Source organism: Micropterus salmoides, unplaced genomic scaffold (genome assembly GCF_014851395.1).
Source record: "Micropterus salmoides isolate LMB-PRFRI ecotype aquatic unplaced genomic scaffold, ASM1485139v1 Ms_hic_scaffold_3, whole genome shotgun sequence".
Lineage (NCBI taxonomy): Eukaryota > Metazoa > Chordata > Actinopteri > Centrarchiformes > Centrarchidae > Micropterus > Micropterus salmoides.
Window position 1 is genome coordinate 30,691,027 of NW_024042261.1, and position 15,804 is coordinate 30,706,830.

The following is a 15,804-nucleotide window of genomic DNA, read 5'->3' on the forward strand; positions in this document are numbered from 1 at the left end:
GGGCATTCCAATTCTAACTATAATTGTGAGGGTTTGTTGCAAGCATGCAAATGTGAATTGGCACAGGGAATGCGGCCACTCTATTGGTCTTTGGGAAAATGCCTTTTAGCTATTCAAAATGCATGTGTTTTAACTTGGCATGTTATAATATAGAAGAAACCGATCTGGAAACAGCATCCATCTTTAATTTATCAATTAATGCAAAGGTAACTGAAGAAACACAAAGACTAGATATATAGAACAATTAGTAAAAAATTAATACTTTACATGCCTTTTATATTTTTAACATCAGCAGCAATCTGAAGATGTAAAAATGAATTGTAATCAGATTAGTCTACAGAGAAAACCAGCAAGAAGTGACATGACAGTGACAGTAAACATGAAAAGATCAAGAGTTTTGGTCTAGGTGAAAACATACAGTAAAACTAAAACTTTGTGTTTTCCATGTTTTAAAATGATTTATTTGGGGCAGCAGTAGCTCAGTCTGTAAAGTTTAGGCTGTGAACCAGAGGGTCACCGGTTTGAATCCAGCTTGGAACAGAGTTGAGGAGTGTGGACTGGTAGCTGGAGAGGTGCCAGTTCACCTCCTGGGCACTGCCGAAGGAGCAAGCCCCTGAACCCCCAACTGCTCGGTGCGCCGCACTGAGTGGTAGCCCCCTCACTCTGACATCTCTCTGTGTGTTGCTATGGGTCCTGTTTATGCATGTGTGTGTCTTTTGGACCTGTGTGAAAATACTAACATAATAACAACAGAGTGAAAACATTGAGTTTCCCCTGGCAGGATTTATAAAGTATATCTTCTTCTATCTTCTTCTTCTTAAATCAAGTAACAGACTGCCACCTGACCCATTAGCTATACCTATATAACAATCATCAAATAGTTTCCTCTATGTCGCTTTGTATATCATAGCTATGGCTGGATTCAGTGGGTAGACATGCAATATCCTCATATACTGAAGCATAGCTGCTAAAAGGTATGTGCATATTTAAAATATTTTCCCATTGCTCAAACATACTGATGGGAGCACTCTCAGCTTCATGTTGACCTGCAGCACAGTGACAGGTGTGTTTTAAGAATGAGCTGACAGGCAAGATGTCTTGTTGTCTGAAGCTGTACACTGATGGGGATGATTGGTCATGTATACAATTTCTGGTGCTGATGATAGAAAACTGTCCGCACTCTGACTGCGAGCCAATGAATGTGCTGTCTGTTTCACTGTCAGATGACACATCAATCATTGTGGTGGACTTGCTAGGTCTGGACCTTAGGGATGCTTGTTGTGACATTTTTTGCTCCAGGGGAGTGTTTAGTTTACATATTTCTTCAAAAGTGAGGCATTGTACAGGTTCCATGAACTCTGGTTGTGGGAACCTCTTCTTGTAACAAGACTGAGACTGCTCTGCATCACTCTTGTTCAACAACTGCTTCTTTAGGGCCACATTTTGAGGTTTGGTAGGACTTTTTTCCCTCTCTTCGCAGGTGCGTTCTTTCTTAAATCCTGCTAACAGCATCCTCAGATCTCCCCACTGTTTAGGGTCAGATTTCACACACTTTTTGCTGTACGAATGCTTGTGCCAGCTGAGCTTCAGTGAGGCAGTGTCTGAATGAAAAGCACTTGAGATGCTGCCAATTTCATAATACTCTAGCTCACTGTTTGGCACTGGCTGACACAGACTGGTATCACAGTAAAACTCCACACTTAACCTCTGCTGATCAGCACTCATCGAGTCATGTTGTTTCTCTTTTCCTGCAGATGCAGTATCAGTGAGCATTCTGTTGTCATCAAAGCGAAATGTTAAGTTGTCTGTTCCTTGCTCCGTTTCCTGTGGCGAGCTATCACTCTGACATTTTGACCGCCTAACTTTGTAAAGGGCAACAAACATTCCTATAATCACCAGGATGGAGATTAGAGGAAGAATCACAGCTGTGAGCCACATAGGCACACTGCCCTGCGCCTCAGAGCATCGATCACGGCTCTCTGTTGTAGAGATGCAGGTGTCACAGGTGTGGCCAGAGACATTATATAAACAGATACACGACCTGTTCTGCACAGCAGGTCCACACCTCCACCGGTTTTGACAGTGTGCAGACTGACAACCCCTCCTGGCTGTGTCCTCCTCAGAGCAGGGGGAGGAGAAGCATACTCCTGGAGAGCTGCAGCTCGACTGGACAAGAGTCAAGCTTGGCCATACGTCCACCATCACACTGTGTCCACTGATAGGCAGAGTGTAACCAGTCACATTGAAATACTTCAAACATCCAGTGAAACCTGTCATAAACAGAATGGAAATTGCTAAAAAACAAAATGTCAGCTGACCATTTCAAGTTCACACATACAGGTTGTATTTAGAGTAATCTGCTAAAAAAGCGGACATATCGTTTGCCGTTTTCTCGTCATTTAAGTAATTTTGCTACAAGTTTGTATTAGATATAAAGGAAAGGGCCGAATATAGTACAAACTCACATGCTTAATTACCACACCAACCTAAGAGATAACCTAAAATAAATCAATATATTACCATGTAAGACCCTCATCAGCTGAGGATAAGGAAAGCGAGAGATTTCAGCAGTGGGCAAGACACAACAAGAAAACTTGTTGACAATATTTTCTAAGAAACATAGTTATTGACATCATAACTTCAGTAAATACTTATTACATATTTATTGATGCTCTTTTCGCGTAACTTATTTATCTGTCAACATGTCTTGTATGATACACCTGCACAGACACATCTTGGTTTGAATTGCCCTGCTTAACAGTGAATGTACAGTTGTGCTTCACACATTAACATTCCATAAAAGATTTCATTTGTCAGCAATGATTACTGTATATTTACCTGGCTGTTGAAGCTTTGAATCAGCTGTCAGAGATGCACCAAAAATAATCTTTTCCACATTAACAGGAGTGAGATCCATACTTTGGTCAGTGATGTTCAAGACTGGTTTACCATCCAGAAGCAGAAAAATGTTCTGTCCATTGCTGGTCAAGGAGAGAACATGCCAGACCCCGTCAGCCACAGAAGAGTCAACTGTGAACTCTGACAGGTGTGCTGACAGTGTATCTTTTGAAATGAACACAGGCTTTCCGTCTTTTACCTGAATTACACAGAAAAAAAACACAATTACACCTCAAACAAAATACAAAATAAGTAAATCTGTGGATAAAAGTATTTCATACCTACATGTATCATAATGTATCCTGTCTGTCCAACAACAAACATTAACACTCCATTATCTTGAGTCTTGAACTTAATGTTAATCACTCTGAGTTCTCTGGTGTTTCCCTCTTTTTCAACATCCAGCAAGTCTTTTAGCAGGTAGTCTCTCCTGAATCGCTCCTTGACAACATACTCAATGTAGTCATTTCCATTAAATCGCAACACAAGCTCCTCTGACATTTCTATTGAAAAAGAAAGAAAATGAAAATAATGAAGTTAACACAACAAAATCTGTCCTGTACATTAAAAGGTATCTTTACCTTTGTCACAGTTGCTTCCAGTAAAAGGCCTTTTGCATTCACAAAGATAGTCAGACCAAAGGTCATGGCACATTCCGCCGTTCTTACATGGGTTGCTGTGACATGGTGACGGTGTTGCCCGAGGACACCTTTATAAAACAAAAGTATGTTAAAAAGACAATTTGCTGAAATGTAGACATGTACAACGTAACAGAGACATTTTCTGCATTGTGTAAAGAAGTTGATAATATAGTTTTTAAACCTCATTTTCATTTTCAAATGCTTACCTATCAAGAATATTAAATGTTGTAAGGGCCATTGAAGGTCTCAAGAGGATGCCATTGACATGAATGCTATAAATACATCCGACAAAGTCATGGGTTTTTATCTGAGCGGGATGTAGTAAAATAGATTCAAAAGTCCTCAGTCCCCCAAATGTCATATTACTGCTTACATCTAGTGTCCTGATTGTAAATACAGACATAAAGAGGGCATTAATAAAGATCACAATGTTAAAAACAGAAATGATGAATTATGGGAAAGTTCAAAGAGTTCACTGCTACCTCTCTAAGCTTCTGCCATCACTCTTAGAAAAACAAAATCCATCGTTCTCATCTGTACAGTTGTCCACATGCAAAGAACCCATCTGTTAAATGCAAATAGTGCGTCAGTCTTCCAGATTCAACTCTTTCACTTCCAACATAAACATGCCATCTGATTAACACTGTGTATGTAAACTCACATTTCCAATTCTCCTTGCAGTGACACGGTGAAAATATCCATCAGCCACTTTCTTGTTTGTTTGCAGCCTCACAGGTCCGGAACCCAGGTCATAAGAGAGATGTATGGTCCCATCCACTATCTCCAATGCAAAGAACTCTCTGCTGGATGGTCCTCCAGGGTTGTACAGGAGCAGGGAGTTCCTCTGCACTGTTGCAAACTCTACAGAGATTAAATTTGTCCTGCGATCCAGTGGGGGAAACTCCATGAAGGACAGCTCCTCAAAGCCATAACTGTGCTCCTCGCAGTGGACTCCACTGACTCCTAAAATAAAGATTCACATAGTGTTACTATATTTTAATAAATAAATTGTTCAATTGTATCTTTGAAAAGTTGGGGTTTATTTCATGAAATTTAAAGGAATAGTTCAACATTTAGCAAATTACACCCATTTGATTTTGGGGGGAAAGTTGGATAAGAAGATCGATACCGCGTTCATATTCTGTCAATTGGACATAAGGCTACAGCTAGCAGCTGGTTAGCTTAGTTTAGCACAAAGACTAGAAACAAGGGTGAAACATCTAGCCTTGCTCTGTCCAGAGGAAACTAAATCCACCAGCATCTTGAATGTAACTTCAAAAACTGTGCAAAAATTACAAAAGTTACACAAATTGTAGGGCACAGCCCCCTCCCTAATTCTGATGTTGGGAAAGGTGTGGGGAGCAGGGGTTCCGAAGCTATTCGACCAGTATAGCGGTGACTGGTGTCTCCACTAGTTGCCTAGCAAAGGCCTGGCCAAGACAAAGTCGGGCACTACAAATATAACCAGCTGACCTAACCTGGCTATAGCCTTTTAATTAATTTAACAGACAAATGTGAGAGTGGTATTGATCTTCTCAACTCTGTACATAAAAGCAAATAAAATAAATCCCAAAATGTTGAACTTTTACTTCAAAGGTCCTTCTTTATGCATTATTCTTACCAAAGGGACAATGACAAGAGAATCCTATCTGTGAATTTATGCAGCTGCCCTGAATACAGGGGGTTGATCTACAGTGGTCTATGAACTGCTCACACATTTCTCCTGAAAAAAGCAAATAAAGCCCAGACTTTAAAGATATTCTGGAATCTATTAATACAGAATAAAGTGTTTTTTTAATATACCAAAGTCTACCTTCAAATCCCAGCACACAGTGACAGTGATACCTATCAGGAGTGGGAATACATGTTCCTCCGTTTTGGCACTTCACCTTCAGGCATTCATCTACATCATTAGAGCAGACAGAGCCAGAGAAGCCACTCTGACAGTGACAGTAGAAACTTCCTGGAGTATTTACACATGTGCCTTTATTCTCGCAGGGATTCACCTTACATTCATCAATGTCATCTTCACACAGTGTCCCGGTGAAGCCATCTGGACAAGTACAATTAAAATCTTTCTGTGGTGACACAAAGATGACCACCGTGCTTTCCAGAACAGCAACATCCTGGCTGATGTAAATGTTTTTGTTGCATGTTGCCCCGTTTAGACAAGGGCTGGTGAGACATGGATCACTGGTGATGTGAGAAATCGTTACATTGCTCTGAGCCTCCAGTAATTTCTTATGGCCTGTAGAAATACCGCTGGCCACCTCTCTGCTAAGATATTGACCGTTGTAATTTTTAACTGCAGCCAATAGAAGGATTTCACTACCAATATGTTTCATTCCAAATACATGAGTCTTAGAGGCCTGTAGATTAAAAAGACTGTCCAGAGCTTTCACAAATCGCAAATACTTATTAGACAAAAACTCTTCCATTGAGGATGATGACACATAGAATAATATGCAGCTGTCAATAGAAGCATTTGTGAACCCTTTGTAGTTTACATATATGCTGTTGTTGACTGGGAAGTGAAGCTGGTCTGTAGCTTCAATAGTGATGTTAAATGTAGCCTCGCCTTGAAAAGGAGACGACCACAGCTCGCAGCTGCCATTAGCTAATGTAAACATATTAAGTGGGCCACTTTTGATGGCGCAGTTGAACGTATCAGACTTATCCGGATCCTCGGGATGGACATTTCCGACCATGCCTCCATGGAAAGAACTGCCAAAATATTTCACCTCTATGAAGATGTTTCTAGGCAATGAAGGGTTATCGTTTTCATCCAAAATTGTGATGTGAATCATTGTTGTTGATGACATCAGAGGGATCCCTGCATCCCTAACAACCACCAGGACTTGATATGCAGAGATTTCTTCCCGATCAATAGTCCGTGTGGTAAATAAAACTCCATTAGCAGTCAGTGAAAAAGCACTACCTGCTGAAGGATTTACCAACCAGTAAGTAAAAGGTCCCTGGTTTGGCGGCAAATCAGAATCAGATGCATTTAATCTGGCAACTATGGTGCCTTGAGGCTGATTTTCCTTCACTTGAGCCTCAGTGAATGTGAGTTTGGGAGCGTTGTCGTTAACGTCATCAATAGTCACAATGACATTAGTTGTCCCAGTGGCTGGTGGAGAGCCATTATCAGTGGCTGTAACAGTCAAATTATAAACTGGCAACAGTTCTCTGTCAAGTAAAGAGTTTACTGAAATAACACCACTGGATGGATCCACGGCAAAAGAGAAGTTTGTGTTTCCATTTTCAATACTGAAGAAGAAACGATTCCAGTCTAAAATGGAGTCCTGATCCATAGCACTCACAGTTATCACAGACGCCCCAACTGGACTGTCTTCTGTCACACTCGCCAAATAAAGTGCAGAGGTGAATATGGGGGCATCGTTCGTGTCAATGATACTGATGTGGACCAAAGTCTCATCTACATCCATGCCAGTAATAATACCGTAGTTCTTCGCCAGAACTTTTAAGAATATGTGACTGTTGCCATGGTTCCTCAAACTGCCAGTTGTGTATATTTCTCCAGAAAGTTGGTTGATTTCAAAGCCCATGTATTTGTTTTGACCAAACATCAGGTAAAACACCTGACCTTCAGAGCCTTGGTCATCATCTGTAGCTGTTACTTTTCCAATCCTAGTTCCAACAGGTGCATTTTTAAATACTGAAAAGTTAAATTCCTTTTTCCTGAATGTAGGTGTGGACTCATTAACATCTGAGACTTGTATGACAACATGGGCCAAACTAAGTAAAGTATGACTACCAATGTTTGTAGCTTTGATTGTTACATCAAAGATCTTCTCTCGCTCATAATCAAAGACATCCAAAGTGGTGATTGTGCCATTTCTTGAATTAATGGCAAATTTATCTACATGGCCAGCAATAACAGAGTAGAATATTTGTGCATTTGTGCCTGAATCAGCATCAGCAGCCTTCACATCTAGGACATGTGTGCCACTTTCTGAGTTTTCAGGCACTGAAATGGTATACTCTGAGGAGGAAAATACTGGAGGATTGTCATTCACATCCATAATTACCACAGTAACATTTAACATGCCAGTTTTAGAGACCCAGCCACCATCAATGGCTTTAATTTGGAGATGATAAATACCTTCTGTTTCAAAGTCAAGCTCTCTAATCAGTATTAACAGCCCAGAGGAGTCTCCTACAGAGAATGGTAAATATAGATTTTCTGGGGTAATAGCATACATGATGGCACCATTGAGACCATAATCCTGATCTTGGGCTTGAATTTTCCCAATTACCGATCCTACTGACAAGTCCTCTGGAACAGAGAAAGTGACATGTGGCTCTCTAAAGCTTGGAGAAAATTGATTCCTTTCAGTAATTTCAAAAGTGATTTCAGTCTGTGATGATAAAGAGGGGAAGCCCTGATCTTGTGCCGTAACTAATAAGGTGAAAAACAAATTTACACTCTCAATCAAACTTTGATTTAACATTACTTTTCCACTGTCAGATTGGATCCAGAAGAAATCAGACGCATTACCTCCATTCAAGATATATTCAATACCCTCATGATCTACTGCTGTAAACTGGACCACCTCAGTACCAACAGCCGTGTGATATGGGATAGCAATCAGAGGCTGCAAAGGTAAAAACATTGGTGGGTAGTAGTTGTATGGTTCTAATCTCACTGTGACAGTGGCATTACTGTACAGGGGAACACTGCCACGGTCAAATGCAATTACTGTAAATTGGTAGATTTCAAAAGCAGTATTATGCAACATCAATGCCTGCTTTGTATAGATTTCACCAGAGGAAGCGTTCACCCAAAACTCCTCATTCGAAGCTTCAATAACATACAAAATCTCGCAGTTTTGCCCCATATCTGCATCTGTAGCAAGAACCTGCATAACAAACACCGCTTTATCTTTTGTTTCAGGGAGGACAACAGTGTAATTATGATCAGAAAATACTGGTCTATTATCATTGACATCTGCAATGATGATAGTGACATCAGTGCTCATGCTCCATGCTGAATCATTTGCATTTACTTTCAAGATGTAATGATCCTGCATCTCCCTGTCCAGAAGTCTTTTAACAGTGATGTAGCCAGTGGTGAAGTCAATATTAAATAGCATATCATCACTTTGGTAAATTATGGAGTAATTAATTACTGCATTGGCACCTGTGTCATCATCAGTTGAGGTGATTTGGATAACTGTGTGTCCAACAGGGGAATCCTCAGATACTTCTGTGAGAAAAACCTGTGAAAAACGAGGAGCGTTGTCATTTCTGTCTAAAACAACAACAATAACAGTTGCTCTGTCTTTATGAAGAGGGTTGTTTAGTTCTGCAGCTTCAACTGTTAAATTGAATTCAGGGATATTTTCTCTATCTAAACTTGTAGTGGTGCTCAGTAATCCAATTTCAGGGTCAATTGTGAAAAAATTATTAGTGTTTCCTTCTGTTATGTTGTATTGCACTATGCCATAACTGCCTGAATCAGTGTCAATGGCAAGAACATCACAAACCCAGGATGGCGGGGAGTTCTCAAAAACCTCACACTTGTACTCGACTTGGGTGAACTGAGGGAAGTTATCATTTACATCACTGATGTTTATGTGAATTTCTGCAAATGACGAGAAAGGAGGTGTGCCAGAGTCTCTGGCTTCGATCAACAAAGTGAACTCCTTTTTGTTTTCATAATCCAGAGGGTTCTCCACTGTCAATGCTCCACTTAACTGCTCCACATGAAACATGTCTTCATAGTTTCCAGAAGCTAGATAAAAAGAGATGGGTTCAGCTCGGCTGCTCGCTGCAGAGACAACTGCCACTAATGTTCCCACTGGCTCGTCCTCAAAGAGGGAATAACTCAGAATGTCCACATTCATCGCTGGAAACTCAGATATGTTCTGAAACCTGATACTGATGGTAGAGATGTCAAATTTAGGATTTTCTCCAGCATCTTCCACATGTACATTGACAATTATATCTTCCCATTTCCGGAGAGCTCTTGAAGTGAATACAGCACCGCTGTATGGATCAATGGAAAACAGATCTGAACTTTGTCCATATAATGAATAATGTAGTTCTGCATTCATCTCAGTATCTCCATCTGTTGCTCGTACTGCACAAACAACTGAGCCTGTAGGACAAACAAAAACAAATCCAGGATATAGGAAATAATATAACTGTCAAGTGGAAGTAAAAATGGAAGTAACGCTCACCTGGAGCCATCTCGGTGGGCACATAGGCCACATATGGGCTGTTCAAAAACTGGGGCCAGTGGTCGTTAATATCTCCAATGAGCACAGTAATAAGCACTGAGCTTGACAGAGGCTGAGTAGGATGCTTATCACTGCCGATCACCATCAACCTGTAAATGGCTACTGTCTCCCTGTCAAGGACATCGATTGTAAACAGCTCTCCAGATGTTTCGTCAATGGCGAAAGGCACATCGCGGTTCTCCATGGAATACCTAAAAGAGATTGAAATAGCTGATTATAATGTATAAATCAACATAATGTGGAGTGTTTTCCAGTTGCTCCTAAGCAGTATATTCAGCAAATACAGAAGAAAGACTACTGAGTAAGAAATGTTGATCCTAATGATACTGAAGTAGGTCACAGAAAAACATGTGTAACTTTAGCATAATTTCTCAAGGATAAATCATGGACAGTGTTACTTGTACCACTCTATTTTTTTGACATTTTACCTTATTTCCCCACTCACACCCTCATCAATGTCAGATGCTGTTATCATGGCAAACACAGTGCCTATAGAACTGTCCTCAGACACTATGGTGTTGTAGACTTCCTCAGTAAACTCTGGACGGTTATCATTGTTATCATCCACTATGACATGTACAGTTAGAGTACCTGTTAGAGGTGGTAATCCTTTAAATGACAAAATAAATAATCAATTATCAAACAGTTTGTAATGACACTGGCAGTAAAAGGTTTACAGAACATAATATAAAGTTTATCGCATTTAAGCTTTGGTGTAAATCACCTGAATCAACAGCAATGATGGTAACAAAGTACAGTGATACCCTCTCTCTGTCCAGGCTGTGCAAAATTTTAAATGTGCCACTGGAAGTGATGGAGAACAAACCACTATCATTTCCTTTCTGTATAAAATAGGTAAGCTGGCTGTTGACTCCTAAATCTTCATCCAAAGCTGAGACCTGGTTAAAAAAAAGACAAACAATCTACAAATTAACGTCAGAACATTCTGTAATCATCATTCAGTGAACTCTTTGGTTAACAAGACCAGTAGTACCTGATGCGTTAGCTGAGAGGGGTCCTCCACATTCTCCATTACATGTATGGTAAGTGTTTCTGGAGTAAAGAGGGGTGCAAAATCATTGACATCCAGCACTGTGACAGTGATGGCTGCAGTAGCAGATCTAGGCATATTTCCCTGATCTACAGCTGATATGATTAAGGTGTAGTTTGAATCTTTTTCCCTGTCCAGTTTATCCATGACTGTGATGACGCCTAGAACTGTGTCTACCACAAACGGAGCGCTCTGGGTCAATTTATAGCGTACTTGTCCATTTATCCCGATGTCTCGATCAAGAGCCTGAACTTGAAACAGGCTTGTTCCTCTGGGGGTGTCCTCTCTGACTGTCAGGCTGTAGCTTCTTTGTGAGAACTCAGGGTAATGGTCATTTGCATCCTCAATGTACACCGTGATATTCATACTGGTTGCCATCCTGGGTGAGCCTTTATCAGTGGCTGTCACTGTAATAGTTATGGTATCTACCTCTTCTCTGTCTAATGCATCCTCCAGGTATATTGTTCCACTTCTGTTATCAATGCTAAAAACTCCATAAGAAATGTTATTTAAATAATATAAAACTTCCCCGTTGGATCCTATGTCTTCATCCTCAGCATGTACAGTCATTATAACAGAATGAAGCGCAGTGTCCTCTGGTATACTGACTATTTTGGCTGACACAAACAATGGAGCATTGTCATTGATGTCATCAACCACCACAATTACACGTCCTGTGCTGGTGAACTGTAAAGACACAGGCTGGACACAGTCATTAGCTGTCACAGTCAGATTGTAGAGGGGTTGTCTCTCTCTGTCTAATTCTTTGTTCAGGCATAAATTACCAACTGGGTTTACAAAGAACACTTCCTCTTCATCTCCACCGACCACTCTCAGTTTCAAGTGTCCATTGTCACCTGGAGTGGAAAAGATAATACGTGGTGTTATCAGAAATTATAGAATGTCCTTCTCATAATGGCTAGGTGGACAATATATAAATCAAAGAACACACTGCACATTGCCGATACTAAGACCCGTTTGCTTCTAAGACTTTGTGCCTCCAACTAAACATGAATCTTTCAAGCAGCATTTTCAGCAATACCCAATCAAATAAATTAATTATCAAAACAATAAACAAAATTCATGTCTAGATTGGACTTGCCAAATGTGGCATGTAAAGCCAAGGAATGTGTGAATATAAATTATGCCTTTTCACACTCAACTTGGAAGGTTTAATTTTCACAGTCATCCATGCTTTTACCCCCCACACTGCTCACCATGTACAGGTCAATCCAATTAATGGAGCTAAATTGTTCATTCCTGGGTACAGAAAGTGTATAAATTTTGAATAAAGAATAGCTATCATACAAGGCTATAACATCTCATTAGTTTGTCGCCATTCTGTGTCCAATGTAGGCAGGATTGTTGCTTTGACCCCTATTAATTGGATAGACCAATAAATCTTAAAAGAAAGTAGAAAGCATGAATAAATTTTAAACTATTCATGTAAAAATTTTTAAATAATAACATTCCTTCTCAAAAACATTAAAATGTGCTTTTAGCTTTACATAAATTAAATACATTTACATTCACTAATTTGGCACATGCTTTTATCCAAAGCGGCTTACATTTCAGGAACAACATACAAACATCAACAAAGCATCAAATTCTGCATGAGAACTACAACTGACAATACATAGTTGTAAGAGCACTAATAAATACTAGTTAGAGCTACCACATATCGCATCAATGGGGTAAATAGCTAGGGAAAGAAGTAAGAGTTAACAAAAAGTGCAATCAATACAGGATAATTGTAAGGGGATAGAAGAAGAGCACAGGAAGTGCATGTTAGAGGTTAGGAGTTAGAGGTGTTATAAGAGAAAGTGTTCTCAGAAGAGATGAGTTTTCAAGAGCTTCTTGAAGTTAGAGAGGGACGCCCCTGCTCTGATGGCATGTGGTAGCTCATTCCATCATCGTGGTGTCACAGATGAGAACAGCCGGGACTGAGATTGCTTTGTGTGTAAGGATGGCAGAGCCAGGCGGCGTTCGTTGGAGGAGCGTAGTGGCCGAGAAGGAACATAACCTTGTATTATTGAATTTAGGTAGATGGGTGCAAACCCAGTAGTAGCTCTGTATGCAACCATTAGTGACTTGAATTTGATTCGGGAGGCTACGGGTAGCCAGTGGAGGTCACTCAGTAATGGAGTGACATGCGTCCTTTTGGGCTGATCAAAAACCAAACTGCTGCTGCGTTCTGAACCATTTGAATCGTTTCAACGCACAAGCTGGAACACCTACTAGAAGGGCATTGCAATAGTCGAGGCGAGAGATAACCATGGCCTGTACCAGAAGCTGGGTGGCGTACTGAGTGAGGTAGGATCTGATTCTCCTTATGTTGTATAGAGTGAAGCAGCATGAACAAGAGACAGCAGCAACATAGTCTGAAAAGGACACCCAAGTTTCTCACCACCCTGGTTGGAGTGATGGTTGAGGAGTCAATTTGTGGTTTGATGTTGTGGTAGATAGATTGCTTGGCTGGAATGACCAAGAGTTCCATCTTAGAGAGGTTTAGTTGGAGGTGACAAGCCTTCATCCATGCGGATATGCCCGAGAGACAGTCCGAGATCCGCGCCAAGACGCTGGGGTCCTTGGGTGGGAAGGATAGGTAGAGCTGCGTATTGTCTGCATAGCAGTGGTAAGAGAAGCCATGGGAGCGAATGATTGGATTCAGTGATGTGGTGTGAACTGAGAAGAGAAGGGGCCCTAGCACTGAGCCTTGGGTCACCCCTGTGGAGTGTTCTGTAAAGGAACTGAAGTTTCACGATCACACACGGACTGTCTTGAAGGTGACACACATGTTCCGAGTAAAGGTTCCTGCCAAGCACGTGCCAGCTTCAACAGACGAAACCAAGAGCCCGGTGAGAGCATTGAGTCCTTTATAACAGCGGTGCACACACTGGCCGAACACTGTGAATTTGGGGTCCTGAGAGAACAGTTAATAAGGGACCGAATTGTGGTCGGCATTAGAGATGCTAAGTTATCAGAAAGTCTACAGTTGGACGCTGATTTGACACTAGCAAAAGCTATTACAAGAGTGAGACAGAGTGCAGCAGTGAAAAAACAGCAGCCAGTGTTGCGAGGGACAGAGCGAGAGACCGGACAGGTTGAAGCTATAAATCAAAAACACACAAAATGGCGCAAAGCGGCCAAAGATAAGCCTGATACAAAGACATCTGAATGCAGCAGGTGCGGACTGTCAAAGAAACATCTTTGGAAGGACTGCCCCGCCCGTGATGCAGAGTGCAGGAGTTGTCACTTTGTAAAGAAATGCAGATCGACTGGTGGGGTCTATGACATCTCAGAGGCACATATGGGGAGCAAATAAGAGGAGGATTTTGCTTTCCTTGGAGAAGTGGGCTCTGAGGAAGAGGACAAGTGGATAGAGACAGTGCAGTAAAATGGAGAAGCAACTGTTTTCAAATTGGATACTGGAGCAAATGTTACAGCAATTCCAAGCAGCAGCTACTCCATTAAAAAGCATGGGACACTGCAACTGCCACTCAAAGTGCTGTATGGACCAGGAAACTACAGACTAGAAGTAAAAGAACGCTTTAAAGGTGAGCTGAGTCACAAAAAGGTAACAACAGAACAAGACATTTATGTTGTTGAAGGTTTGACTAAGGCGCTACTGGGCCTTCCTGCTATAAAAGCACTCAAGCTAATAAGGCGTGTCCACATTGTACAAGCCCAGCAAGAGGATTTTAAGACTCGGTACCCTACAGTGTTTTCAGGATTGGGAAAATTAAAGGAGCCCTACAAAATAGAACTGGAGCCAGGTGCTGTCATCCCCACGCCGCCTGCCTCTACCACTGCGAGAAAAGGTGAAGGCGGAGCTGAAGCGTATGGAGGACATGGGGGTGATTTCAAAGGTGACCCAGCCCACATCCTGGTGCGCAGGCATGGTTGTGGCGTCAAAGGCTCAGCCAGGAAAGATTCGGCTGTGTGAAAGAGCGACACTAACGTTAGCAGGAGAGCTGCTTCTCAGGGGCCAAAGAATCGTCATTCCCCACGACATGAGACAAGAAATCCTCAACAACCTCCATAGTGGCCATCAAGGTATTGTCAAGTGCAGAGCGAGAGCATGCCAGTCCGTCTGGTGGCCAGGACTGTCTGTACACATCAGTCAGCTGGTGGGGAACTGTAACACATGCTCACAGCACAGGGCAGAGCACAGAGCGCCTTTGCTGACCACACCGGTACAGGAGAGACCCTGGCAAAGAGTGGGTACAGACTTCTGGGAGAAGAAGACTTATCTCCTTATAGTGGATTATTTCTCACATTATATCAAAGTTGACCATCTCCACATTGCCTCAGCCAACACAGTCATTGCAGCTCTGAAAGAAGCATTTAGCCGCCACGGGATACAGGACACAGTTTGTCTGATAATGGACCACAATACAGCTGTGAATTGTTCAGAGACTTTTCCACAGAGTATGGGTTTACGCACATCGCACACGCGCAGCTGAAGAATTCAGCCTGCCAAAGACAATGATGGTGCACTTCTACACTTCTTCCATCACCATCTGGTACGCTGCTGCCACTGCCAGGGACAAGGGCAGGCTGCAGTGCATCATTCGCTCTGCAGAGAAGGTGATTGCCTGCAATCTTCGTTCTCTTCTGGACCTGTACTCCTCGAGGACTCTGAGGCGAGCAGGAAAGATTGCAGCTGACTCCTCCCACCCCGGACACAAACTGTTTCAGTTTGTTTCCGGGGTTTGTTTCCTCCATCAGGACCAAAAGCTCTCGCCACAAAAAAAGCTTCTTCCCGTCTGCAACTAGCCTCATTAACAAGGCCCAGGTCCCCGTCTGACACTCCCCCCCCTTGCAAATGATACAAATGTCTCTGCACATGTAAATACTGTTTCATCTCATGTTGGGCAAAGACCTGGCACGTTGCACATATTTGTTGTTGATTGTTGATTTTATGTGTTATATTTTTATGTTGTCA

General features: G+C 41.7%; 1 protein-coding gene across 1 annotated transcript; it reads right to left on the minus strand.

Annotated features, from left to right (window-relative positions):
- Nucleotides 1–4,176: 4,176 nt before the first annotated feature.
- Nucleotides 4,177–14,757, minus strand: LOC119882482 (protocadherin Fat 4). Its single transcript, XM_038692522.1, has 7 exons — nucleotides 14,664–14,757; nucleotides 10,800–11,713; nucleotides 10,530–10,704; nucleotides 10,234–10,414; nucleotides 9,746–9,996; nucleotides 5,353–9,663; nucleotides 4,177–4,502 (listed from the first exon to the last, which is right to left on the minus strand). Exons 1-7 carry the CDS (start codon nucleotides 14,755–14,757, stop codon nucleotides 4,177–4,179), a joined length of 6,252 nt encoding a protein of 2,083 aa, XP_038548450.1.
- Nucleotides 14,758–15,804: the final 1,047 nt, after the last annotated feature.

Coding starts and splice junctions, on each gene's coding strand:
- LOC119882482 (XM_038692522.1), bottom strand. CDS start 14,757: ATGCCTGCGCACCAGGATGTGGGCTGGGTCACCTTTGAAATCACCCCC. Junction 10,415..10,529: donor CATCATTGCTGTTGATTCAG/GTGATTTACACC, acceptor TGTCATTTAAAG/GATTACCACCTCTAACAGGT. Junction 9,664..9,745: donor GCCCACCGAGATGGCTCCAG/GTGAGCGTTACT, acceptor TTTGTCCTACAG/GCTCAGTTGTTTGTGCAGTA.